The following is a 26248-nucleotide window of genomic DNA, read 5'->3' on the forward strand; positions in this document are numbered from 1 at the left end:
ATGACACTTTTATAAAGGCATATTTGTGTTTTAAACCCTTGCCTTCCATCTTAGCATCAATACTGTGTATAGGTTCTAAGACCAAAGAGTGATAAACAGCCAGGCAATGATGGTCAAGTGACTTGCCCAGGGTCACACAGCTAGGAAGTGTCAGAATCCAGATTTGAACTCAGAACCTCCTATTTCTAGGTCTGGCTCTCTATCCACTGAGCTACCCAGATGCCCCCAAGGAATATTACTTTTAAAGACAGAAAAAACAAAGTACAAACATTTCTCCACCCCCTCCCTTACTCCCAAATAACACAGAGGCTCACTGAACCCTATCCTACCTTGGTGTTTGAGGAGAAGAGGCTCATCTTAACTCAGTTCCTTCATAGTATCTGTCCCACCAAGTTCATTTCTATAGGCAGCATTGATGCTGGGCCAGGCTCTGCCTCCACCACTCCCAGGTCCTGAAAGGCATTCCCAAAGGCCACTTTTTGCTTCTCAAGGCATCAATGCTCTGCTGGCTACAAATCCTAACAATGGGATGTTGAGGAACCCTCTGGACCTTTTGAATTCAGATGGTCCTGGGTTCTACTCCCTTCATGGGTTGCCAAGTTCCCCAAAGAGACAAAGACACAATTTTAAAATGGGGCTTTTTGAATGCTTCTTCAATAAATCAAAGAGTCTCTTTTTCTTTGAAAAACTTTTTTTTCAAACCCTTATCTTCCATCTTAGAATCAATACTGTGTATTGGTTCCAAGGCAGAAGAGCAGTAAGGGCTAGGCAATGGGGGTCAAGTGACTTGCCCAGGGTCACACGACTAGAAGTGTCTGAGGTCAAATTTGAACCCAGGACCTCCCATCTCTAGGCCTGGCTCTCAATCCACTGAGCAACCCACTGTTCCTTTTCAATACATTATTAGCCAACTGGTTAGAGCTTGGTCAGACATCAAAGATCCCAAGGTCCCACCACTGCCAATTGCCCTGACTTTTGTCTTGCCACTGGATTTTGGTGACTCTGGAAGAGAGTTCGAGGCTGAGAACTTTGGTCAACTCAGCGTCACTTAAATCCAATTGATGCGCCAAGTCAAGACATGGATCCTCTTTTAAAAATGAAGGATGAACAACAACAGCTGACTGGAGCCAGTTACGGAATGCTGGCACATATTTCAGGCTGTCTCTCTAAGGCACTTCCCTCCAGTGGTCTGGAGCTCCGTACATGCATCAGACTCTCACTGCATGTGCAGGTTCTCTGCCCATCATCCCTCACTTCTGCAGAGAAGAGAAGTGGGTTTGATTTCTTTTCTCTCCTTTGGAACCAAGAAGAGCTTTAACTTTTACCAACCACTTTATATACGTTATCTCATTTCATCCTCGTAACAGCCCTGTAAGATGGGTACAGTAGGTGCCATTGAGCCCATTCCAGAGAGGAGGAAGCTAAACCTCAGAGATAGTTATCGGCTTATTCATGATGGCACAGCTGGCAAGCTTTAGAGACCAGATTGCAATCAGGATCTCCTGACTCCAAATCAAGCCCTGTCTCCATCATATTGTGTTGTAATATTTTCGATTATATGTTCCTGGAGGGGAGAGATTGTGTCTTTTCTCTGGAATGACACATTTTTTTTCAATTAAAACAATTTTCTAAACCTTTACTATTCAATACTGTGTATTGGTTCCAAGATAGAGGAGTGGTAAGGGCTTGGCAATGGGGGTTAAGTAACTTGCCCAGGGTCACCCAGCAAAAAAATGTGTGAGGTCATATTTGAACCCAGGACCTCCCGTCTCTAGCCCTGGCTCTCCATTCACCTACCTGCCCCCAGATGACCGACTTTTAAAGTTGGAAGAGGATTTAGAGACAAACCCTCTAGATTCTATAAAGATTTGGGACCTGCACCCTTCTGTGAGGGAAGGAACATGAAGGCTGAGGACAGGAGGAAGCAGGACAAAGACAGGAATCCAGACAAATTCTTGAGAACTAGCCCATCTCCCCAGCAAGAAACTGACCACCCTCATCTCTTGCCCTCTCTGATTCTGCCACCACGGCTGAGGGCACTGAGCCCTGGGCATAGGAATCCAGCCCCCGTGCCAAGGAGCCTGGTGAGCCACAGAGAAGGGAATGTTCCCCAGTGCCTCCCTGAAACAGGGGGAGCCAGTCACACGGAGGACACGAAGACACAGAGACACACATACAAAGACAGACAGACACACAGACACATGTAGAGACACCCACGCAGCTAAAGAAAACCTGGAACAAGGACTCAAACATTTACCCAGAGACTTCTAAACATACGTGCCCACACTTCTAGCAGCAATAACCCCGAAAATTGGAGGTTCACACCAAGTCACACAGGCCTCAGAAGGCAGCTTCCTCCCTGGCACTCACCACCACACTCTCACCCACACAACACTCACCTAGACACACTTACAAAGTCAGCATCCAATCAGATGCAAATACAAACACACACGCTGATCTCCCTCTAAGATGATCTCCAGTTTATCTTGTTTGTCAAAGTTGTCCTTTAGATGTTCATCTTCTCTAGCCAAATGTGAGCTCCTGGAAGGAAGCCTTTTGCTTGTCTTTGGGTGTTATAACAATGCCTGGCACCTAGTAGGGGCAGCTAGAACTAGGACTTTGGAAGACCTGAGTTCAAATTCTGCCTTAGGCATTTACTAGCTATGTGTGAACATGGGCACGTCAATGAATTGCTAGTTGCCTCAGTTTCCTCATTTGTAAAATGGGGATAATAATAGCACCTATATCGCAGAGTGGTTGTGAGGACCAAAGTGCTTTGCAAATGTTAAAGCACTATACAAGTATTAGCTCTTATTATTATTATTAGCTAGTCAGTGCTTGTAGACTTGATTGGACATGTCCAACGCAGATCCTCAGGTATACCCAAAGACACAGGATGATAAATGCTTGCAGGTGGAGGCCTGGATACCCAGCTAGCCAGAGCCTCACCCAGAAGCTCTGCCAGTCCCCAAGTCAGTGAGTCCCCGGGGGTCAGGCTGTGAGGGGTGTGTAGTTAGGGTTTGGGGAGACAGAGAGAAGAGGCATAATTAGTCCAGGTCTCTCCTTCAGGGAGGAGTTGGCTGTGAGGCTCATGTACTGTCTATACAATTAGCTTGGGAACCTCCCAAATCACAGAGAAAGAGAAGGCAGTAAACTGTCTTTTCCTCTTTCCACACACACCCACTGACCTCAGGTTATCTGCCCTGTGTTCGGGGCTTCTCTGCTCCCTGGAAGGTAGCCCTGGGTGTTCATTATAATCTGATTTCAAGAGCTAGGGGAGAGAACACTGGGGTTCACCTTGTGGGGGCCCCCAACCTACTCATCTGGGGACAGTGGCACATTAAACAAAATTTTTTATTGATTCATGTAGAATATTTTTCCATGGTTCCATGATTCATGTTCTTTCCCTCCCCTCCTCCCAGAGCCGAGGAGCAATTCCACAGTGGTGCATTATTGATGATAATGACCCTAAACCCCAACCATAGAGCTAAAGCTGGCCTGGATTGGGAAGACCAAGTGTAAACCCCTCATTTTATGGATGAGGAAACTGAGGCCCCAGGTGGGGGGTTCAGAGACTTGTCCATGCAATTCTGAGGGACTTATGAGAAAGAGCACTATCTACATCCAGAGAAAGAACTGTGGGAGCAGAAACAGAGAAGAAAACAACTGCTTGATCACATAGGTTGATGGGGATATGACTGGGGATGTAGACTCTAAATGATCACCCTAGTGCTGATATCAACAATATGGAAATAAGTCTTGATCAAGGACACATGTAAAACCCAGTGGAATGGCATGCCAGCTATGGGAAGGGGGTGGGAGGAGGGGGGAAAAGAACATGAATCATGGAACCATGGAAAAATATTCTAAATCAATTGATTAAATAAAGAATTTAAGACAACCCCCCCAAATAAACAAACAGACCTTTATAAACAAAAACAAAAAAAAACAAAAAGAGACTTGTTCATGATCACGAAGGTAGAAGAATTTGAATCTAGATGATCTAATTACAAAGGAAGTTTTCTGGCCACTGTATGATGCCATCTCCCTCACTTGGGGAGAAGGGGCTCCAATATTCCCATAATGCTCCATTCCCTCTCACATATGACTTGGTAGGATGGGAAAGTCTCTATAAGCAAAGATAACTATTGGTAGATGAGGTCTAGCTGCTACTAAGTCCTGAGTATTAATTCCTGCCCTTCTCTCCTGTACTTCAGTCTCTCTCTCTTCTGGGTGGGAGCCCCTTCCTTTAGGACACAGTGCCAGGGAGGAAGCTGCCTTGGGTGGCATGGAGAGCATGCGGAGGAGGTGCTGCCGGGTGGGCCTGGCAAGGAGCCTTGGCACCCTGGAAGCTAGACCAGCAGGAGGAAGAGGGGGCTGGGAACTCCAGATGTGAAATCTGGGACCTTCACTGGGGTGGGGAACATGGAAGGTAGATGATTGGAGTGGTGAGAAGCCTCTTACCCGTCTTACCCAGAAAGCAAAATCAACTCAGCAGACTTCTGGACACTGGACATCCAGCAGTGCCCATCGTGCCTGCCTTTTTCTCAAACACCCTGGCGAAGAGAAATGTAAGCCCTAATGAGGGGGAGGATCTTCTGGGCTCTGCATCAGACTAGGTGCTGCCAATGTGCCCCAAGGAGCGGGGCATGGCCAGGACTGCCCCTTCTTCATGTTCACACCCAACTCTCAGCAAGGAGCCTGGCAGACACTTGTTGGCATGGATGCCCCAGCCCTTGGCAGAGTTCTGCCATCATAAAAGCAGGGATCATGGGGGGTATTTCCAGCTTGGGGCAAGGACCTCAACCACGTCTACACATACCCATATGCCTACTTTCAGAGAGGCACACACACACATACATATATTCACAAAGGCAGGCAGGCATGAGTACACATGTATTCAGGCATAGAGATACTACCACACAAACACAGCCACTTTGGTTCCACAAACATCAATGTCCTACTATGTTCCAGGCATTAGGGCTAGAGATACTCAAGGAGGTTACATTCTTGGGTTTTAAACCTCTACCTTCCATCTTAGAATCAATACTGCATGTTGGTTCCAAGGCAGAAGAATGGCAAGGACTGGGCAATGGGGGTTAAATGACTTGCCCAGGGTCACACAGCTAGGGAGTTTCTGAGGCTATTTTGAACCCAGGACCTCCTGTCTCTGGGCCTGGCTCTCAGTCCACTGAGCCACCCAGCTGCCCCCAAGATTACATTCTCTTGGTGGGAAGGTAACACATCCGTATTAAATAAATACTAAATTCATACAAAGTCAATTCTGAGGGTATGCACAGGCTTTCTATGAAGGGCAGTTGGTTAACAATAAGACAAAGCTTCTAGAAAGTTCAATAAAAATTGGGAGGAAGGGGGCTGCCATGGATGGGTGTTAGGGAGTGGGGAGTATGGACTAGGAAAGAGGGCTGCTGCCTAGACCATCTTGGAAGCCTGGGGATTGTAAGTGAAGCCCAAGAATGGTTAGACCATTCCCAGTAGCAAAGGTAATATTGATTCGATGAGCTCCAATCCCACCTTCTGCAAGGAGACCTTGCTCAGCATCCTCCCCATGAACTCTAGCTTACACCTTTATGCCTCATTTCTGACTAGCACTTTGCATGCCATCTCCTTCACTGGATTGTGAACCCTTTGAGGGCAGGGGCAGTTTTTGCATCTCTTTGTATGCCTGGCACTCAATACAGCCCTGGAATAATCCAGTTTGCTGCTGCCAATTGTTTTTAAAACCCTTACCTTCTAGATCAGTTCCAAGGCAGAAGAGTGTAAGGGCTAGGCAATGGGGGTTAAGTGACTTGTCCAGGGTCACACAGCTGGGAAGTGTCTGTGGTCAGATTTGAACCCAGGACCTCCTACCTCCAGGCCTGACTTTCAATCCACTGAGCCACCTAACTGCCCCTTAGAAAATGATGGTTGACTATCAATCTCTGAAATAGAAGTGGAAATTTATATAGAGGGGGAGTTTATACACTTATATAACATATTTTCATAAACATATCCAGAAGCCCACCTACATATACTCACCCACAAATGTACAGTACACTCACTCACACTGAGTCACTCAACAATATATAGTATATGCACGTAAAGGGCAAACACGTGCCATTCACATCCAGGATATGTGCACACAGACTCCTCCACATCCCTTATTGAAGTCTACTGTTTGTCCCTCCTTCCACTCTCATCACCTCCCACCCTCTTACCCAACTGAGTGGTGTTCTAGATAGGGCACCAAGCTGGGAGTTGGGAGGACCTGAGTTCAAATCTTTCCTCACTCACTTCCTAGCTGTGTGACCCTGGGCAAGTCACTTAACTCCACTTGCCTAGCCTTTACCATTCTTCTGCCTTGGCATCAATTCTCAGACAAAAGGTAAGGGTTTAAATAAAAAGTCAATTCACCTCTCTGTTCCTCAATTTCCTTAACTATAAAATGGGGATAATTATAGCACCAATTTCATTAGAATTGTTGTGAGGATCAAATTAGATCATTTCAAAGTGCCTCGCACAGCGGCTAGCACATTTGTTGTTATTGAGTCATGTCCAACTCAGCAGTTTTCTCAGCAATTACTGGAGTGGTTTGCCATTTCCTTCCCCAGCAAGTCCCCCTTTTACAGATGGGGAACTGAGGCAAATAGGGGTTGTGACTTGGTCAGGGCCACACATATAGGAAGTATCTGAGGCAGGATTTGAACTCAGATCTTTCTGACTCCAAACTCAGTGCTCTATTCACTGCATCACCTCACTGCCCAATCTAGCACATAGTAGGGGCTATATAAATGCCCCTTCCCTTTTGTAAAAATAAGAGGGATTCCTGAATTGAAAAGGCACAGCATGACATGGCAGATTGGCTAGGCTTGTGGCCCAAATACTCCTTTCCAACCATTTCTGAATATAGTACACTCACAGGTACAGCAGGCTAAAGTTGCATAAGAACAAATCTAATTTGTAGAGTGGTGGTAGCTGTCCTGGAATGTCTGGGTACTTCCCTCTACTCAGTCACTTACCTGTGACACCTTAGAGCTAGGGGCATTCCTCTTTTGGGATTAAGCTTGGGCAGGGACCCTGAATCCCTTCCTGGGGGCAGAGTTTCCAGGGCTCTCATATTTTGCCATTTTGTGTGGGACTAGGTAGAAGAGAGGACTTGTTTGAAGAGTCAGCGAAAAAGGGAGGCTCCTTACTTCTTCTCCCCTGTCCCATCTATTGATCCCTTGTCTCTCTTTCCCAAAGGCTTTCCAGTCCAGGGGTGTGTTCTTATGAAGTGGGGGCTGGGGGGGGGTCAAGAAAGGTGGGGAGTGTATGCTCTGGGCACCTTATAGTCAGCCAGTGTCAGAACTGGAATGATCCTTAGAACATAGAATATTAATCCAAGAATCCTGGGACATCAAATGAGATAAAGCCAGGAAAGTGCCTTGTAAATCTTTAAAACGCTATATAAACGTCAGCTCTTTTTATTATTAATGTCAGAAGTGGAAGGCACTTTAGGACACAGAGTATGGAATGCCAGAGCCAGAAGGGTTCTAGTGTCTAGTCTAAAGAACATAGAACACAAAGTTGGAAGAAATATTAGGACACATGAGGCATAGGCTTCAGGGAACTTGAGCAGACTTTTTCTGAGGAAGCAGAGATCTAGGATCAGGCTGAGTTCTGTCCGAGGGACTTCCCTTTCTCTCCTGTCCCCGTGCATTGTCCTGACTCAGGGAGAGACCGGAAGCCCAGACTGATCCCTGGATTGGCACCAGGCTCTGAGAAGATGCATGAGCTGGAAGTGCTCGATCTTAGAATAGGGGCCATTGCAGGAGTCAGGCTGCCTTTCCCCCTCAGGAGCCTTGGGGAGGGGCTGGCGACCTTCGTTGTGTATGCTGGGTACTTATGTGTACATTAACTGTGCGTACAAGTTTGTGATGCATGTTAGTCTGTACCTGTGCCTGTCTAAAAGAAGAGGGGGACACACACACAAACACACACACAGAGAGAGAGAGAGAGAGAGAGAGAGAGAGAGAGAGAGAGAGAGAGAGAGAGAAGAGAAGAGAAGAGAAGAGAAGAGAAAAGAGAAAGACAAAGGAAAGACGAGAAGAGAGGGAAAGTGAAAGAGGATGGATGAAAGAAGAGAGAAAGTAAAAGCCAGAAGGAAAGAAGAAAGGCTCGGGACACAGGCAGATCGAAGAAAGAAAGGAGGGAAGAAAAGACACGGGAGATCGAGAAGGCAGAGCAGAGGGAGCGAGATTGTGCGTGAGCGCTGGGGCTGCGTGCAAGTGTGGGTAAGAGTGCGAGAGAAAGTGTGTGTGAGTACATAGACCCCGGGAAAGGAAGCGGGGGATGGGGGAGAGAACTCCACGCGGGTCTCCAAGCAAACGCCCCGAGCAGCCCTCGGGCGGTTCAGCACACAAAAGGTGGTTTAAGGAAAGCGGGACGCAGGGTCCTATGGTTCAGCTTTCCGCACATTAGGTGCTGTGGACAGATCCCTCTTGCCTGCACGCCCGGCAGTCCCGAGCGCCAGGTGCCCACGGGCGGGCATAGGCGGCAGGCGGAGCGCGAAGGGCGACAAGCTCGGGGGAAGTGGCGGTCCAAGCTCGGGCTGGGCCGGGCCAGACAGACCCAGGCAGGGCCGGGCCAGGCCCAGTAGGGCAGCTAACTCCTCCAGTCAACTTTGTTCCGGCTTCTTCGAAAGCTGAGCCGAGCCCTGCGGGCGGAGGCGGGGCCGGCTGGGAGTGGGAGGGAGGCGGCCGGGCGGGCTGGGGCGCAGGGCCGGGGGCGGGCTCGGCCACCAGCTCCGAGGCGGGGAGGGAAGAGGAGGCAGGGGAAGGGGAGGGGGGCACCTGCCCGGGCTCGGCCCGCCCGCGGGGGGCTGAGGGGGAGGGGAGGCGAGCTCGCGGCCCCGGGCGTCCTCGGCCGCCCGGGTGGGGGGTCGGGTGGCCCGGGCCGCTCCGCCCCTCGGCCCCGCCCCCTCTGTCCTTTATAAAGCGCTGGGGGAGCAGGCGAGGGCGAGTTGGGAGAGAGAGGGAGTGCGTCCTGCCGCCTGGCTGGCCCCCTCCAGCCCGCGGTCCTCTCTCCCTCCCTCTGTTTCTCCCTCGCTCCCTTTCTTTCCTTTCCCTCCCTACTGTCCCCTTCCCGGTGCAGCTCGGACCCGACCCGCCCCCAGGCCATGGAGCGCTGGCCCTACGGCTGCGCGTGGCTCCTGGTGGCCGGCCGGGCGCTGCTCCAGATGCGCCGCTCCGACCTGCGCCTGAGCCGCGCGCTGCTCGGGGCCCTGGCGCTGCTAGCCCTATTGGACTGGCTGTGTCGCCGCCTGCTGCCCACGCTGCCCGGGGTGGCCGTGGTTGCCGGCGCGGGCTGGCTGGTGTTGTCCCGACTGGCTCGGCGGTCAAGGCTGCCCGTGGCGGGGAAGGTGGTCTTCATCACTGGTGAGTGGGAGGTGGAGGAGTGGGTGTGGCAAGCTGGGGCGCAGGGCGTCCTCCCTCTCCCTACCCGACGGGGCAGTGGCTGGTGGCAGTGGCCCCCAGAGGGGCCTGAAAGAGGAGGGGGAACAACTAACTTGCCTCGGGGGAAATATCGTGGTGTCTTGGAAGTTTGGAGTCTAAAGACGTGGGTTCTAATCTGAAACTTTGCAACTTTAGTAGGAATGAACTTGGACGAGGCACAACACCTCTTTGTGCCTCAGTCTCCATTTGTAAGGGAAGAGGCTTGAAACAGACCCTCTTGGGTTCAAAAGACTGTGATCGTAGCGCTTCCTCCAGACTAGTGGGCACAGGTCACCAGAGGTGCCCAAAGCTACTCTGCCTCTGTCGGTGGGATAGAGACTCCACTCCATTCAGTGCTCTTGGATCTCTGAATAAGATCCCTGCTTGCAGAGAGTGGGCTGAACAGGGCTTGAGGTGCTTTGTCTAGGGAACCTGTTGTCCAGGGGTGGGATGCAGGGACATGTTGGGTGTCTTGTGCCAAGCTTTCTGCTCTGCCTTGGTGGGCACTGGGACTGCCATTGGGTGGGGCAGACCCTGGGGGGGGGCGTATTTTCAATCTCAGAAAGGAGGCAGTTTCTGCACTGGAGACCTTGGTGGATGTGGGACCAGTGACACTTCTTCATTTGGTGATGCCCAAGATCAAGAAGAATGGGGGGGGGGGAGTGTTTCCTGAGTCAGAAGATGTGAGTTCTGTTGCTCCTAGGCAGACAGAAACGGAGGAAAGTGGGGGTGGGGTGGGGGTGGGAACAAGTTAGTGGAAATGATACTGGAATTGGAGTCAGATGGTTGCTGTTCTCTACCTGTGTAACCTTCAGCAGCTCAGTTCCCTTCACTGGGATTTAGTTTCTCATCTGTAAAATAAGGGGTTGACCTCTACCCTTCTTGCTTGAATATAGTATGAGCTCACATGAGGGACAATTGGGCACCCACCCCAAAGGGCTCTGCTGCTTCTCACTTAGCTGTCTCCTGGGAGTGGGCATTTCTGGAGTGGCATAAATGGCCTGTCCAGAACTGAAACTTCCAGTCAAGCTGGGGCAGATAGACAGATCAGAATAAACTCGGTATTTGGGTTAATGTGTGTAAATGTATCTGCAGGCATGCTGTTCTATCTGCTCTACTCTGTGCTCTTTCTGGGCTCTGTAAGGATCATAGATCCAGAGGGCTCACAGCTGGACAGGAACCTTAGAACACTGGATGTTGGAGCTGGAGGAGTCTTAGAAATCAGCTTGTCCAACCCACCAACCCCTTCATTTTGGATTGATGGGAATCAGGCTCTCTGCCTGAGGATGCTCCTATCTGGCACATGGGGCGCAAGCGCAGGCTGATACTCTCTGACCCCCCCACGACCAGACACTTTTTGTAGTGTCCACTGGGAGACCAAGCTTGAAATGAATCGGATGCTGCTAGTCCTGCTCTCTGGTGTGTGAACTTCTTGGAAAGCTGGGGATGGTGATGTGGGGGAAGTAGAAGACAAATCCTAAGGCTAAGAAAATTGGGCTTGATCTTTTAGGAATTAGTGGTGTCCTGGGCATAGACCCCTCCTTCCTTCTCTAGAGCTTTTGGGTCTGACAGTGAAACAACTAATGAGTCAGGATTTAGGGCATCTGGTTTAAAGCATACATTTTTCAGATGAGGTGAGGGAAGTGACTTGCTCAGGGCCATTTGATTTTTTATGGAGATGGTATTTGAACCCAGGTTCTCTGGCTCCAGAGCCAGCTGCTTCTTAATGCTTCCCCAAGTCCTGCCTGGTGTCCAGACTTGAGGAGAGTGTGAGGTGAGGTGTGAGGTGAGGGCGGCTAGGGTGGCAGCTGCAGGGTTCTTGGTTGTCTCTGATACCTTACTTATTATGGGTGAGGGCTCAGGAGCAGCGGAGAAAGATGGGTGATTTGTGGGAGAAGCCTGATTTGTATCTTAACCCCCAGGGTGTCATGGATAGTGTTTGTGGCCAAGACTGGGCAGAGGCCTTAGGAGGAGGTTGAGCAGGGGGCTCAGGTGCCTCCTAGACTCTGGGCTGAGCTGAGCTGAGCTTCCTTTGTTTGGAGATGGGAATAAATCTATCACCAGAAAGGGGAGGGGGTAGATGCAAAATGGGGGAGGGGAAAGGACCCAAGGGACTTTTCCTGACAGACTGGCATTGACTCCCAATGCCTAGGGTGGTGAGGAGGCGCACCATGGAACACCAGCTCACAGTGCCCCCCATCTAGTCTTTTTTTTTTTTTTTTTTTTTTAAATATATTTTATTTGGTCAATTCCAAGCATTATTCGTTAAAGACATAGATCATTTTCTTTTCCTCCCCCCCCCCAACCCCCCATAGCCGACGCGTAAGTCCACTGGGCATTAGATGTTTTCTTGATTTGAACCCCTTGCTTTGTTGATAGTATTTGCATTAGAGTGTTCATTTAGAGTCTATCCTCTGTCATGTCCCCTCAATCTTTGTATTCAGGCAGTTGCTTTTTCTCGGTGTTTCCACTCCCATAGTTTATCCTTTGCTTATGAATGGTGTTTTTTTCTCCTGGGTCCCTGCAAGTTGTTCAGGGACATTACACCACCACTAATGGAGAAGTCCATTACGTTCCCATCTAGTCTTCTTGGCTGGGATGGGGGGTGGGTAGAGAGGGTAGAAGGTTTCTCTGGGTGGCTTTGGATCCCAAGGGACTGTTTCTCCATTTCAGGGGCTGCCAGATCTGCCAGCTGCCCTCCTCTACCTCCTAGGTACCCTCTCCAATGACTCAGTCCTGAGCGGGGCAGGGGGTAGACTTGGTCTGTTGTGAAGGGAAGAAAGGAGGGAGGATGTATAAGGAAAGAATATTGGGCATGAGGTCCGAGATGAGCTCAAATGCAACTGTGCTACTGTGCCCTCCCTGGACATCAGTTTCTTGAATGTATGGCCACAGCAAAGGGCTTGGGCTGGTGTGTTTCTAAAGTCTATTCGAGCCACAAATCTTAGGATCCTGTGAATAAGCTATTAGGAGATTGGATCATGGCTGAGGGTTGTAGGAGGCAGAAATAGGAGATAAGGTTGCAAAGGTGAAGAAAATGGAGAGCCTTGAAGGCCAAGCTAATAAAATTGGGCTTGATCTTTTAGGGGATTCAGTGAAGGATTTTGAGCAGAGGCTTGAGAATAGAGTGTAAGCTCCATGAGGCCAAGGACCATTATTAATTTGTCTTTTTTGTCCTTCACACCCAGCAAAGTACCTTTGCACATAGTAGGGACTAAATAAATGTGTGTCCAGTTGAATAGAATTAAAGAAAAGAGTGCTTCTGGAATAGATTGGAGGAAAGGGGGCTGATACTTTAAGGACTCTGAGTCCTAAGAATCAGGGCTGTCTCTAAAGGGGCAATGAGATGCCTTGCTAAGTAGTGAGTTTCTCGTCATGGGAGATCTTAAGTAGAGGGGATGACTGCTCCTGAGGATGTTGTGGAGGGGACTCAGGTGGGAGAGAGACAATGATTTCTGTTGTCCTTCTAACAATATTTTCAGAAGTTATCGACCTCTTCTCAGCAGTCACAAGAAGTAAGGGAGACACAAGGAGGAATGAGGAGGAAGAATCTGCACCTTGGAGAAACTTGGAAAACTGAGAAGGTGCTATGAGTCTGGGCAGAGATATTGACCCCTAGAAACTTGGAGTTTGATAGGGTTCCTAATGAGATCAACCACATGGGTGAAGAGAGGGAGGTTGCCTGCTTCTAGTGACATAGCCCTGAGGACTGAGTACTTGTGTACCGGGCTCCACTGATGGCCAGTTAGCCTCTTCCTTGGGGTCCTTTCTATAGGATCTTCAGCACCAATCCGGCATCCTGTCTTAAAATAATGTTTGTTAACAACATTTCTTTCTTTAGATAGTTCCCAAACATATGCCAAATTCATTAAATCATCACTTTTTAAAATGTGGAGTTCCAAATTCTTTCCCTTCCTGCCACCCCTCCTTGAGAAGGTAAGCAATTTGATTTCCATTCTACCTGTGAGGTCATGCAAAACATATTTCCATGTGCAAAAGAAAACACAAACAAAATAAAACAATAAAAATCAATATGGTAATCAGAAGTATGTTTCAGTCTGCATTCAGGGTATATCAGCTCTCTCTCCCTGGAGGTGGATAGCATTTTCCACCATGGGATCTTTGGAATTGTCTTGGATCAGAGAAACTAAGTGTTTCCCAGTTGAACGTGTCCTACTTGGAGAGCTTCCTAGAAGGAATATCCCAGTGGCTGGCAGTGTAGGTGGGAAATCTGCCCTCTTCCTCAAGCCCTCTGTTGCTCCTGCAATTTCTTTTTTCTTTGTTCAGATCTCAGTGGAGAGGGAACTTTTCCCTTACCTCCCAAACCGGACTCCCTTTCTCTGGCCCCTCTCTACTCTGCCCAGATATTTCCCAGGTTCTATGGGGGTAGAAGAATATTATAAAGCTTCCCTTTCACCTCCTTTTCCTCTCTTGGGAACTTAGTTCCTCACCTCTGGGTGACCATCTCTAGAACTCGGGGCTGGGGTGATGGCTAAAAAGACCACTAGGCTTGTAGTCAGTAGACTTTGGTATGAGTCCCACCTTGGACCACAGAACAGAGATCCCACAGACCCCATTTGGGGTTAATAATAGCTATCTTCTATGGGGGGGACGCTGGCAAGAGTATTGCACACTGTTGAATTTTTCAGGTTGCTAGACAACTGCTTCAGACTGAGTGTGAGGAGAGTAGCTGATCTGCACTGGTAGAGGGAATTTTCCCAGTTATAATTCCTCACACCAAGGGCTTTGGGGTCCAAAGAAAGATCTCTAAGTGTGGCAGGTTTAAGAGAGAGGACCCGACAGACCTGGGAGAGCCATAGACACCTGTGAACTCACCTGATCCCTTTCTGACCAAGTGACCCAGCGTGGAGCACCCCATCTTCTAGCCTTTGCACCCTATTCCTTTTAGGTCAAAGGGAAGCAGGGAGCCCAGAGGACTCTGGGAATCTCTAAATTCCTGACTATGCCCACAGTTCTAAGACAGGGTAGGTGGAGGCGAGTATTACAGGCAGGGAGAGATTCAGGCCAGGCTCTTAGGTGTCCAGCTGGAGGGCAGGCAGGCTCTGTGGCCCACTGGAGGAGCCCTTCCTGGACAGCATTTGGACAGTACCCGCTGGCCTGGCTGACATCCTCGGCTCTGCTCTGGCCCTCAGTTTCCTTCTAGATCGAAATGAAAGGGGGTTGGGCTAGATGCGTCCTTCTCTGACATTCCGATTCTAGCAGATTTGGCCAACAGGTCTGCCCTTTCCCAGCTTCTGAAGGAGCTCCTGACCCCGAGTTGGGTAACTCCTCCCTATTCTAAAGGTGAAGTGGAAGAGGGCCAGGTTACCCGACAGGAACTTTCGCCTTCGCTCGGTTGTGCATCGAAGAGCAGCCAGGCCACCAGATACCAGGCCGCGGCTGATGGGGGGCCACCCGCCCTCTCTGCTCAGTCAACTGCGCCGGGGCTTAGGGGTGGGCCGAGGCTGCGAACTGAGCCGTCATGGGATGCCTCCAGCCTGGTTTCAACCTTTGAGCCGGAGAGACTGCCTAGCAGGCTTTGCTGAGGGCGGGACAGCCGGGCGGCTTCTCCGGACACACAACACACCTGTAGAGGAGGTGGGCACAGGTCTGTGCGGACCTGCATGCCTGGCACTGCAGAAAGAGCTCGGGGTTGGCCTGCAGCACACCCGGGCTCCAGCCCCCCCCCCCCCCCCCCCCAGGAGCCCAGCCATGTAGACGGGGCATCCCGCGCCATGTGTCCAGGCATGGAAGCTGGTCCCGAAGTGCGCACGAACTCAAGCCATCCAGCGACCCCGTGACCGCGGGCAGCGTGCGCGAGCCCCGACACACCGGGACGCCCGGGCAAACACACCTCCACGTGCACGGGAGCTAAGAGAGGCGTCGGCGCCCAGATGCAGACTAAGGGGCCCACGTGAACCTCCCTGGCACAGGCACACACGCACACGCACACGCACGCACACACAGTGGGGCCACTGCGGGAGGCCCGCCAGCCGGGCCCAGACAAAGCTCTGGGTAACCCTGAGCCCGGCTTTGTTCTCCCGAGGTAACGGGAGGGGGCGGGGCCGGGAGCCAGACAGAGCCTGGTCGGGAGGAGGGGCCAGACGGGGGTGGCGGGAGGCGGAGAGGGGCGGGCCGCAGAGGGCCAAGTCGGGAGCAGGGTCAAGGTTGAAAGGTTTCAGCCCAGGCAGAAGGGCAAAGGGGGCGGGATGGGCACCCCTCGCAGGACCCCAGGTGGGGCCGAGACCCGTCCCGCCCCGCTCCCAGCCCGAACCTCTTTGGGCCAGTTCCAAAATTGGGACACATTCCTTTCTCCAATCTAAAGAGCCCCCTCCGTCTCCATCCGCACTCCTCGCCGCCCCCCTCTTCCTCTTCTATCTCCTTCCCCCTCCCCTCCTCTCCCTTCCTCCTTCCTCGTCTTCCTTGCTGGCTGTCCTTGCGCCTTCTTCTCTCCCTCCCTCCCTTCCTCCATCCCGGCCAAATCCCGAGCTGGACATCGGCCCGGAGAGGCCCCTTAGGACTCAGCCGGGACCAGCTGGACCAGAGCAGGGAAGAGAGACCAGGCCCAAGACCCCGGCTCTCACCTCAGGCCCGAGGAGGAGAGGTCAGGGGCTGCTGGGGACACCCCGAGGGCCACGGAGTGGGGAGAAGCCACAGCCGGGGTGCCTCTAAATACTCCATTCGTAGAATTTACGCAGGGAAGGAAACTTGCCCAAGCCCAGCTAGCGCTCACTCCGCGGCTCTGCAAAGTGCCTTGGCCGGGGCACACGGCTGGCACTATTTTGTCAGAGTGGAGGGAGATTCAAACCCGGCGGTGCAGAGTGACTAGCGAGGTGCGGAGGACTGCAAGGACGCTAGTGAGCAAGGAAACTCGGACGCTTGGATGTGGACAAACTGGGGGAGCTGAAATGCTGGAAGGCTCCGGGGTTAGAGTGCCAGACCTGGCAGCCTCAGGCACTCCCCGGCCGTGCTATCCTGGACCAGTCACTGACCTGGCTGGGGGCGGTGGGGAACTCTAGAAGGGTTGTGAGTCATGATGACAGGAAGAGAAGCACATCAAGGGAGAGGATGGGACAAGCATGTATTAAGCCCTTCTGTTCCAGCCATTGTCCTAGGTGCTGGGGGAAGCCTGGCAGAGTAATTGGCAGCTTGTTCTGAGTATATCAGGACGGGAAGACCAATTAGGAAGTGATTACTGTAAGTCAGGCCAAAGGTAACAAGAGTCTGAGGTTGAGTCGTGTTTGTGGGGGAAAAGGTGTGTGTGTGTGTTTACTGAGTATGGCTAAATGTTTGTTGAGTTGCTGGATCATGTGGTACATACAGAGGTCCTTGGGTGCGCCCTCTCAGCCCCACCTTGCTTGGCCAGGCTTTGTTTTGGGGCACCTTGTATATTATACCTGGCCAGCCTGTTCTTGGGAACAGAATGGGCAAGTCTGGGGGGGGGGTAGAAGGCCTAAACAGTGGGTAACTGGAAGAGTGGGTGCTCCTTTGGTCAGGAAACATGGAGAGTGCTCCAGGGGAAGGCCCAGGAATGGGAGGTGGCATGCAACTTTGGGTCCTCAGGTCTGCACTCTTCCTGGGTTAGGGACATGAAGGGAAGATGGCTTGAGGGACAGATGGAACAGAGAATGGCACAGGGCAGAGCTGTGCCTTTAGTTGTTTCCTCAGACTCTAGGACACCCAGGGGAAGGTGTCAGCAGAGTTACTTGGAAGGGTCAAACCAATCACTTGTTTTTAGTGAGTGGCTTCCTTCCTTGCTTGCTTCCTTCTTTCTTTTCTTCCTTCCTTCCTTCCCTCCTTGATTCCTTCCCTCTTTCCTTCCTTGCTTCCTTCCTTCCTTCTTCCTTGATTCCTTCCTACTTTGATTCCCTCTTTCCTTCCTTTCTTGCTTCCTTCCTTCTTCCTTTCCTTCTTTACTTCCTTCCCTCCTTCCTCCCCTCTTTCCTTCCATCATTCCTTCTTTCCTTCCTTGATTCCTTTTTCTTTCCTTCCTTACTTGCTTCTTTGCATCCTTTCTTCCTTCTTTCCTCCCTTGCTTCCTTCCTTCTTTCCTCGCTTGCTTCCTCCCTTCCTCCTCCTCCAATTTCTTCCTTTCTGTTGCTCTCCATCACTTGCTTCTGGTGAATGAGGTGAAGAATGAGAAATTTCTAATGTCCAGATCTTTGGATATAGGGGAAAGGGAAAGAGGAACTGACCTGGTTCTGGTAGGGAGGTGCCATTTCCTAGGAACTGTGTTATTATAGAGATAAGAGCATGGCATTAGAAGTCTCATGTGTTGTGAGTTCTACTACCAGTACAGCCACATTCCCCTCCTTGTGGTTTAGTTTCCTCATCTGTAAAAGAAGGGCTGGATGATCTCTAAGGTCCCTTCCAGCTCCAATATACTTTTGAATTAATATCTACTGTACCAGACACTATGCTGAGCAATGGAGAATAAAATGACCAAAACAAAAAAGTCTTTGCCTCAGGGAGTTCACATTTTGTTGGCTTGGGGCCAGTGGCAGGGAAAACCATGGGGAAGGGAAGGAAAAAAGCAATTACCTACTACCTGCTATGCGTCTGGGCATAGTGCTAAGTGCTTTACAATTCTTACCTCATTCAATTCTCACAACAACCCTGGGAAGTTGCTGTTATTATCTTCAATTTACAGATAAGGAAACTGAGGTAAACAAAGGTGAAATGACTTGCCTGGGGTCACACAGTTGGTGTCTGAGGCCCAGGTTGAATTCAGATATTCCTGACTCCTGGCCACCAGCTGCCAGTTGTCCATATAAAAAGGTGGAGATGGGGAAGCACCCTAGCACCTGAGGGAATCAGGAAAGCAGCCTGTGAAGCTGAAGGGTCTATGAAGTATAGGTGAGGACTGATGCCATCCTGGCAGTGATGGAGGTTGGGGACAGAAGGCCATATTTGGGGAACTGGAAGGGGACCAGGCAGGCTGTAACAGGAGGAATGTGCAGTCTTTTCCAGACTGATCCAGAGGCATTGGAGCTAACCTTACATGCCAGAGAACCTTGTGTCTTATCCTAAAGGTAGTAATCAGGGGAGTGGCGCAGCTGCATCTGTGCTTTAGACATTTCAGGTTGATAGTTTGGGCACTAGATGGCTCAGTAGGTGAGCACTGGGTCTGGAGTCAGGAAGACCTGAGTTCAAGTCCAGCCTCTGACACATACTGGCATCCTGGGCATGTCACTTCATAGTGGGCTGCCTCAGTTTCCCCATCTATAAAATGGGGATAGTAGTAGCACCTACCCTCCAGGGTGGTTGTGAGGATTTGTAAAGTACCCGGCCCATCTTTGAGTGTTCTATCAACGCTAGCTTTTCCTATGAGGAAGATGGCTGAGGATGGGTGGGGGCTAGGGAAGGCTAGAGGTTTAGGGTTAGGTTTGTGTCCTGCACTAATTACAAACCCAGAGCCCAGAAGCGGCTGGCTCTGCCCCTTCAGCTAATAATTTCTTCCTTGCTCCACAGGCTGTGACTCCGGCTTCGGGAAGGAGACAGCCAAAAGGCTAGACGCCATGGGCTTCACTGTGCTGGCCACTGTGCTGGAGCCAGAGGGCAAAGGGGCCCAGGAGCTGAGGGCCTCTTGCTCCTCCCGTCTAACCCTATTGCAGATGGACCTGACCAAACCGGGGGACATCAGTCGTGCCTTGGAGCTTGCCAAGACCCAAACCGCCAACTCCGGTCAGTTCTTCCCTTTAGGGACCTTGCTGGAAAGGAAAATGGATGGGGTGGGCCCAGGTGGAGAAGGGGAAGAGGTCAGCAGCGGGGCCATGGGGGAGGGGGAACCTTGAACCAGTCCATGGACCTGCGTTTATGAAGCAGCGGGGAGACAGCCCCTCCCTCCAGAGAGCGGTTGCTGGGAGGGGGCTGGGTGGGACAGTGTGTTCGCCGACGAAGTGAAGGCAGGAAAGGGATGGGGGCTTAAGGTAAGGCTTTGGGAAGGATTTTGACTCAGCCTTGAAAGGAGCTCGGGGGTTCCAAGAACTGGAGGCAGAGAGAAAACATCCCAGGCGGGGAAAGAGCCTCCGCCGAGGAATGGAGGAAGGAGGCGGAAGAGCAGAGAGCGATTTGGCCAGGACCGAGGGCTTGGGAGGGAGTGAGGTACAGGCTGTTCCCAAAACCTCCGATTTAGTTTGAGGCTCTGAAGGCTTAAAGCTCTATTAAAACATTTGGGAAATCCTGGAAAGAGGCTGAAAGAGGGGGCGAAGGACCTCAAGTGCCCAGCGGAGGAGTTTGGGGTTTGGGTTGGCTTTTTAATCACGGAGGTCATGGGAAGCCATTGAGGATACTTGAACAGGGAGGGACACAGACCGGCCGATTTGTGCTGTAGGAATGGATTTCAGTTTGGTGGCCGGGTGGAGGATGAAGTTGTGATAAGGTGAGGCAGAGGCGGGGAGCCCTGAACTCAGAGGGCTACCCTGTGCCTGGAGAGAAGGGGACACCCTGACACTGGGGGACAACGAAATGGTGATGGTGATGGGGCCTGCCGGAGAGGGAGCAGAAGACACCTGCAGACATGACCATTGACTCCATAGGAGCAGCACTGACGATGTGGTCACCAAGAGTGTAAAATTAGAAGACCTGAGAGAGAGACAGAGACAGAGACAGAGAGAGAGAGAGAGAGAGAGAGAGAGAGAGAGAGAGAGAGAGAGAGAGAGAGAGAGAGAGAGAGAGAGAGAGAGAGAGAGAGAGAGAGAGAGAGAGAGAGAGAGAGAGAGAGGGAGAGAGAGAGAGAGAGAGAGAGAGAGAGAGAGAGAGAGAGAGAGAGAGAGAGAGAGAGGAGAGGAGAGCGAGGGAGGGAGAGAGAGAGAGAGACAGAGAGGGAGTGGGAGGGAGGGAGGGAGAGGGGGAGAGACAGACAGAGGGAGAGAGACAGAGAGAGGGAGACAGAGAGAGGGAGACAGAGAGAGAGAGAGAGAGACAGAGACAGAGAGAGAGAGAGAGAGAGAGAGAGAGAGAGAGAGAGAGAGAGAGAGAGAGAGAGAGAGAGAGAGAGAGAGAGAGAGAGAGAGAGAGAGAGAGGGAGAGCGAGGGAGGGAGAGAGAGAGAGAGACAGAGAGGGAGTGGGAGGGAGGGAGGGAGAGGGGGAGAGACAGACAGAGGGAGAGAGACAGAGAGAGGGAGACAGAGAGAGGGAGACAGAGAGAGAGAGAGAGAGACAGAGAGACAGAGACAGAAAGAGAGAGAGAGGGAGAAAGAGAGAATGTGAGAGAGAGAGACAGAGACAGAGAGAGAGAGAGAGAGACAGAGAGAGACAGACAGAAAGAGAGAGGGAGAGAGAAAGAGAGAATGTGAGAGAGAGAGACAGAGAGACAGAGAGAGAGAGAGAGAGAGAGAGAGAGAGAGAGAGAGAGAGAGAGAGAGAGAGAGAGAGAGAGAGAGAGAGAGAGAGAGAGAGAAAGAGAATGTGTGTGTGAGAGAGAGAGAGACAGAGAGGTGACTCCAGAGGGGCAGGATCCGGGCAGGGAGGTCAAGGGCCCAGGCAGGGATGAAGGCCGGGCTGCCATGACTTCTCCTCTCCTGTCCAGGGCTTTGGGGACTAGTGAACAACGCAGGCACCAACGAAATAGTGGCTGACGTGGAGCTGTCCCCAGTGGCCACCTTCCGCAGCTGCATGGAGATCAATTTCTTCGGGGCTCTGGAGCTGACCAAGGGGCTGCTGCCACTTCTGCGGCGCTCCCGGGGCCGCATCGTCACCGTGGGCAGCCCGGCAGGTGAGGGAGGGCCGCCGGGGCTGGGGACCATGGCTCGGGTGGGAGGGGGCCAGGAGAGGAGGGGGGGCCTGCCGAGCCTCAGGACGCTGTGCTTGCGTGCCTTCCCACTAGGAGACATGCCGTATCCTTGCCTGGCGGCCTACGGGGCCTCCAAGGCGGCCATGGCTCTGCTCATGGACACGTTCCGCAGCGAGCTCCTTCCCTGGGGGGTGAAGGTCAGCGTCATCCAGCCGGGCTGCTTCAAGACAGGTGCGGAATCCGGGCAAGCCAGGGGCTGGGGTCTAACCTGGGAGCCTGAGGGCGGGGCCAAGGTGGAGGGTGGCTCAGAGGCCAGTGGTGGAGTCTGGGAGATCCAGGGCCCGGGAAGGGGCAGGTAGGCAGCCAGATGCTCCCGGGGCGCCCTCTTTCTAGATGGGGGAACAGGCCAGAGCTCGAGGCTGTTCCTCCGGATCTGTGCTGGGGAGAGGGCTGGTCGGGATGGCTCTCTTCCGGGACTCCAGGCGGGTGGCTCTGGGCTGGGCGGAGGGCAGCCGCTCCATCCCAACCCCTGCTGCGGCTCCTGCAGCGCCCATGGAGGATCCCGGCCTATGGGAGCAGCGGAAGCGGCTGCTTGTGGCCAGCCTGCCCGGGGAGCTGCTGCAGGCCTACGGAGAGGACTACATCGAGCACACGCACGGCCAGTTTCTGCGCACCCTGCGTTTGGCCGTGCCCGACCTGAGCCCGGTAGTGGAGGCCATCACAGACGCGCTGCTGGCGGCTCGGCCCCACCGCCGCTACTACCCGGGCCGCGGCCTGGCGCTCATGTACTTCATTCACAACTACCTGCCTGAAGGGCTGCGGCGCCGCTTTCTGCAGGAGTTTTTTATCAACCACCAGCTGCCCCGGGCCCTGCGCTGCCCGGCCCCGAACCAGAGCCAGCCCACATCCCAGTGAAGCCTGCCTGCCTGCCCATTACAGCGGCCAGGGCCCAACCGCTGGGGAACCACCTGCCCAGACACATCGGGGGTCAAGGGAGAGAGTGGCGGACTTGGGCGTCAGATCTGGGTTCAAATCTCAGCTTTGCTCCCGACTACTGTGACCTTGGGCAAATCCTTTCTTTCTAAGCCCATTCCTTCTGCTAGAGGAGGTGGTTTGGATGGAGCGATCCCACTCGAAGCCCTTTGATCTCCTGGCTGAGGGCGTGGGCACAGGGCACCCAGGGTAAATCTGTTGCCTTTTCATCCACCAAGTGGACCGAAGCTTCCACCTCAGTGGGGTCTCTAGAGCCTTCTCTCCCTCCAGAGCCCAGGGAAGAACTGTGGGGGGCTGCTGTCCCCTGAAGAGTGCCCTGAAGGGGCCCTCCCTGTGGCTGGGATCCAAAGGGTTATCCCAATCCCATCTTGGCTGGCTCAAGAGTTCGAATCCTCCCTCAGAGCTGCAGGCTCAGCTGTCTCCTCTCTCCATCACTTACCTGACTGTCACTTTTCAATACAGAAGTAAACTGGAATTTTTATTTCTTGAACCAGCGATAGTTGTCCATTTTTTCTTTTTTTTTTAAACCCTTCCCTTTTAAGTGTCCATGTTAAGAGAAGGGATTAGGAAGTGTCTGAGGCCAGAGTGGAAGCCAGGTTCCCTGCTCTGCCCGCACTGCCCCTTCCAGGACATTTTCCAGGGTGTCTGTCAGGCAGGGTGACACAGACAGGGTAACACAGGGACCGGGAGAGCTGGTGTTTGCCTCCCCGAGGGGGCGCTCTCTCATCTGCCCCTCCCAGCATGGGCCCAGGCAGAGGCCGAGGGGTCCTCCAGGGGGCTCTCACTTAGGTGGGCAGCAGCAGCCACGGCTCCAATGTTCAGCTCTAGGCACTCCCTCTCATTGGGCAAAGAATGTTGAAATGGGGAATTGTCCTGGAGGCTCTATTTAGCCCACCGCGGTGTCCCTGGATAGGCCTGGCTGTGGGGTCAGGGGTGAGCTGCGGGTGTCCAGTCTGTGCAGCCCTGTCCCGGGGGCCTGGGAATGTGGGGACAAAGCGAGGTCCGCCTGTGCCGTAGGGAACAATGTTCCCCGTCAGCCCTACTCTTAGCTCAGGCGCCCGACTGCTCGTGGGCAGCAGGGCCCTTCTGGGAGGGCTTTGTGCCCGGCTCTGTGCCAGCATGAAGTCTTTTCAGGGTGGGGAGGACAAAGCCAGACTGACAGGTCTTTCCTGTCTCTCCCTCCTAGCAGGGGAGGTGCTCGAGTCCCTGCCCTTGGCCAGTGACTGACAGCCCTGGCCCTCCTCTGCCCCCTAAGCCAAAGGCAGGGCCTGACCCCCATCCCCAGCCCTCGACTTCCCGCTGTAGGCACGGGGTCCAGCAGCTTCAGGACAACCCCAACTGCAACCACTAGACGCCGGTGGCTCTGTGGAAGTCTGATTATGAGCAAGTGTTATGGTGGATAAGGGACCTCCGTCCCAGACCAGAAGGAGGCTCTTTCCCTCCTCACTAGGCTCTGGGCTCAGAAAAAAGGACGGGGGCTCCGACAGGCCCAGGACCGTGACAGAGGACGGCGGGCACACGTGCCCACGGGCCTCGGGCAGGGCCGGCTCAGCACGTCTAAGCCTCGAGTGGGGACCAGCATCGGGGCTCCTCATGATGGGGAAAGGAACAAGCCACTGGGCTCACAGAATGGGCAGTTTTATTGTGAGGAGAAACACAAAACTCGGGGCGAATCTGACAGAAGAGAGGTCCCAGCTGGTGGCGCGGGGTCTGTACGGCTCCCTGACTTCTGTACCGGAGCCTCCTGGCTGGGGGTGGCAGGGAGAGGAAAGGCCCCTTAGTTTCCAGAGCCAGAACCCTGGTGCTGGTAGGGGCGAGGGGGTCTGGGACGTGTGGAGATGTGTGTACGTGGGTCTGTCCGGGAGAGGGACGGCCGTGCCAGGCGCTCCCTGCCCCGAATGCAGACGCGCTGCTCTCCCACTGGGGACAGGCCCTCGGGCCGGCAGGGGCCAGGCAGCCTGTGAGGCAGGTCGAACTGGCTTTCCTGAATGAGGGGGAGAAGGGGATCAAAGTGACTGCATGCTTCTCAGATGCCTTGAACAGCTGTAAACATCAGGAGCCCTGGACTCCTCGGTCTCGGGGCAGGGGGTCCAACAACACAAGTTACAGAGGTTACGTGTGGGGTGGGGCTCGGCTCTGACCAGGATCTCAGACCCCTCCTCCCCACTCTGGCCCTGGCCGAGCTCCAGGGGATGGAGGGAGGGAGAGGAAGCCTTGCTTCTCCAGCATTAGGTGCATATGGAACAGGCCAGAACAGTGACCGCGTTACAGATACACACATGCACAGTACCGTGGGCGCACCCAGACCCCATCCACACGGAGCCCCACCATCTGTCCCCAGGGGCCCCGTGGAATCGTGGCCGAAGGGTAGCAAACAGGAGGGAGGGGGAGCTAGAAGATGGGGATGTAGTTGTCGATCTTGGCCCGGTGGCGCTGGGCGATGCACTCGGCGATCCACACGATGTTACGGCACTCTTGCTCCTTGAGCTTCACGAAGGCGTAGAAGACCCCAAAGTGGAACTGGTTGAGGAAGGCCAGCTTGTTCAGCTTCACCTGCCAGGGTGGAAGGGCGTGGGTTATCCTGGAGTGCCCGGGGGCCCCGGGCACAGGACAGAGGCTCTCGGCCAGCCGGCTCCTGCCTTTCCACTAACCCAAGAAAACTATGTGGTGGGGAGGAGGAGGGAGATGGAGGCCGAAGACCCCCTCTTACCTCATGCTCAAAGAATCGATCCTCCAGGGTCTTATCTCCAGGATTGTTGCCAGCCCCTTCAAAAAGCAGTTTATATTCCTAGAAGGAGAGAGTGGGGGTAAATCACAGTGGGAGTCAGGGGGGAGACCCTGGGGCTAAGACGGGAAAGAAGATCAGATCGGGAGGGCTCAGGAGCCTGCCAACACAGGAGAGAGAGAGGAGAGGTGAGGAGACACAAAGGAGTTCACTTTCCCCCAGGATATGAGGGTGTGCACATGCGTGTGAGCCGGGGTCCTGGTGTTGGCAGGGGCAGCTGCTCCCCTGGCCCTGCTCACCTGGTAGTAGTCAGCCACCGTCTTGACCTGCTCGTAGTCATCAGCCCGGGCCAGCTGGGCCAGGCCCTCAGGGTAGAGCTTCCCACAATGTGGGAACAGCTTGGCCCGGTCCTCCTTGGAGAGCTCAGTGCCAAAGGAGTTGATGGTGATGATGAAGGCCCTGCGGTCAGCCTCAAACTGGCATGGATAAACATACATTGGGGGTGAGGACGGAATGGGAAACGCACGAGCACTCAGGCCGCTTTGGGGAAGCTGGTCTCCTGGGTGGGGCTCCCTCGCTACCCTCTGCTGTGGGAGGTTAGTGGGGAGGAGGGCCAGCGAAAGGCAGGGCCCAGGTGGCAAAGGCTCACTGGGGGCCATGGAACGGGAACTGGCACAAACCGAGGCGGCTGGGCTCGGAGGCTGAGGCGCTTACCTCCAGGATGGGACACATGGCGTCTGCTGTGGTGCCCCCCAGCAAGGTGCAGAACTTGTAGAAGGACTCCAGGTAGGCCTGGAAACACAACAGTGGGGCGCAGGTTAGCTGATCATTCTGCTCCTTCTCTGGCATCCCCATCCTCACTGGCCAGTCCCACACGGGAGGAGCGTCTGGGGGCAAGGGAGCCTGGCCCTTGGGCCTCTGGGCATTATGGGAGTACCCTTCCTCCTCGGTCCCATCTCTCTCCTCTCAATGGACACTCTGGGCTTTCTCCTCTCCCAAAGCAGCAGAAACCCTGACAAGTGCCCCTCTTTCTCGATACTCTCCCTTTCCCACCTTCCCATCAGGGCTCTGCTGCTCACCCCTGGGTGACCTTGGGCTCCCCTTACCTTTTCTGGGCCTGGTTTTCCGTGTGTAAAATGAGGGGGTGGGAAGCGGCCTAAAGGACCCTTAAGGATTCCTTCCATCTCTATTCTCCAAGGCCCCCAGCCCTGGCCTTTCACGGGGCCCAGCAGGCTGCAGGAGGCCTCACTGAACACTTGCTGGTAGTTTCCTGAAGCCAAGAGCTCTCTATTCTCTTCCCTCAGTTCTCACCAAACCTGGCC

General features: G+C 53.3%; 2 protein-coding genes across 2 annotated transcripts in view; one reads left to right on the forward strand and one right to left on the reverse strand.

The window, feature by feature from the left end:
• The first annotated feature begins 8973 nt into the window (after positions 1-8973).
• On the forward strand, positions 8974-22691 carry HSD11B2 (hydroxysteroid 11-beta dehydrogenase 2). The gene is made up of 5 exons (XM_056805900.1): positions 8974-9416; positions 18945-19157; positions 21005-21190; positions 21302-21439; positions 21756-22691. The coding sequence occupies exons 1-5, from the start codon at positions 9158-9160 to the stop codon at positions 22121-22123; spliced, it is 1164 nt and encodes a 387-aa protein (XP_056661878.1). The 5' UTR covers positions 8974-9157; the 3' UTR covers positions 22124-22691.
• A 1132-nt stretch (positions 22692-23823) lies between these two features.
• ATP6V0D1 (ATPase H+ transporting V0 subunit d1) overlaps positions 23824-26248 on the reverse strand; it is a 109011-nt gene continuing 106586 nt past the window's right edge. The window contains exons 5-8 of the mRNA XM_001364793.4: positions 25641-25718; positions 25226-25402; positions 24912-24989; positions 23824-24754 (exon numbers count right to left, since the gene is read on the reverse strand). Coding sequence (XP_001364830.1) covers positions 24593-24754; positions 24912-24989; positions 25226-25402; positions 25641-25718 — 495 coding nt within the window. The 3' untranslated portion in view covers positions 23824-24592. The remainder of the gene's footprint in view (positions 24755-24911; positions 24990-25225; positions 25403-25640; positions 25719-26248) is intronic.

This window comes from Monodelphis domestica, chromosome 1, assembly GCF_027887165.1.
Source record: "Monodelphis domestica isolate mMonDom1 chromosome 1, mMonDom1.pri, whole genome shotgun sequence".
Taxonomy (NCBI): Eukaryota; Metazoa; Chordata; class Mammalia; order Didelphimorphia; family Didelphidae; genus Monodelphis; species Monodelphis domestica.

Excerpts from the sequence above, each read along its gene's own strand:
- HSD11B2 (XM_056805900.1), top strand. The coding sequence starts at position 9,158 with ATGGAGCGCTGGCCCTACGGCTGCGCGTGGCTCCTGGTGGCCGGCCGG. Across the intron at positions 9,417-18,944 it reads GAAGGTGGTCTTCATCACTG|GCTGTGACTCCGGCTTCGGG; the intron begins GTGAGTGGGAGG and ends CTTGCTCCACAG. Across the intron at positions 21,440-21,755 it reads GCCGGGCTGCTTCAAGACAG|CGCCCATGGAGGATCCCGGC; the intron begins GTGCGGAATCCG and ends CGGCTCCTGCAG.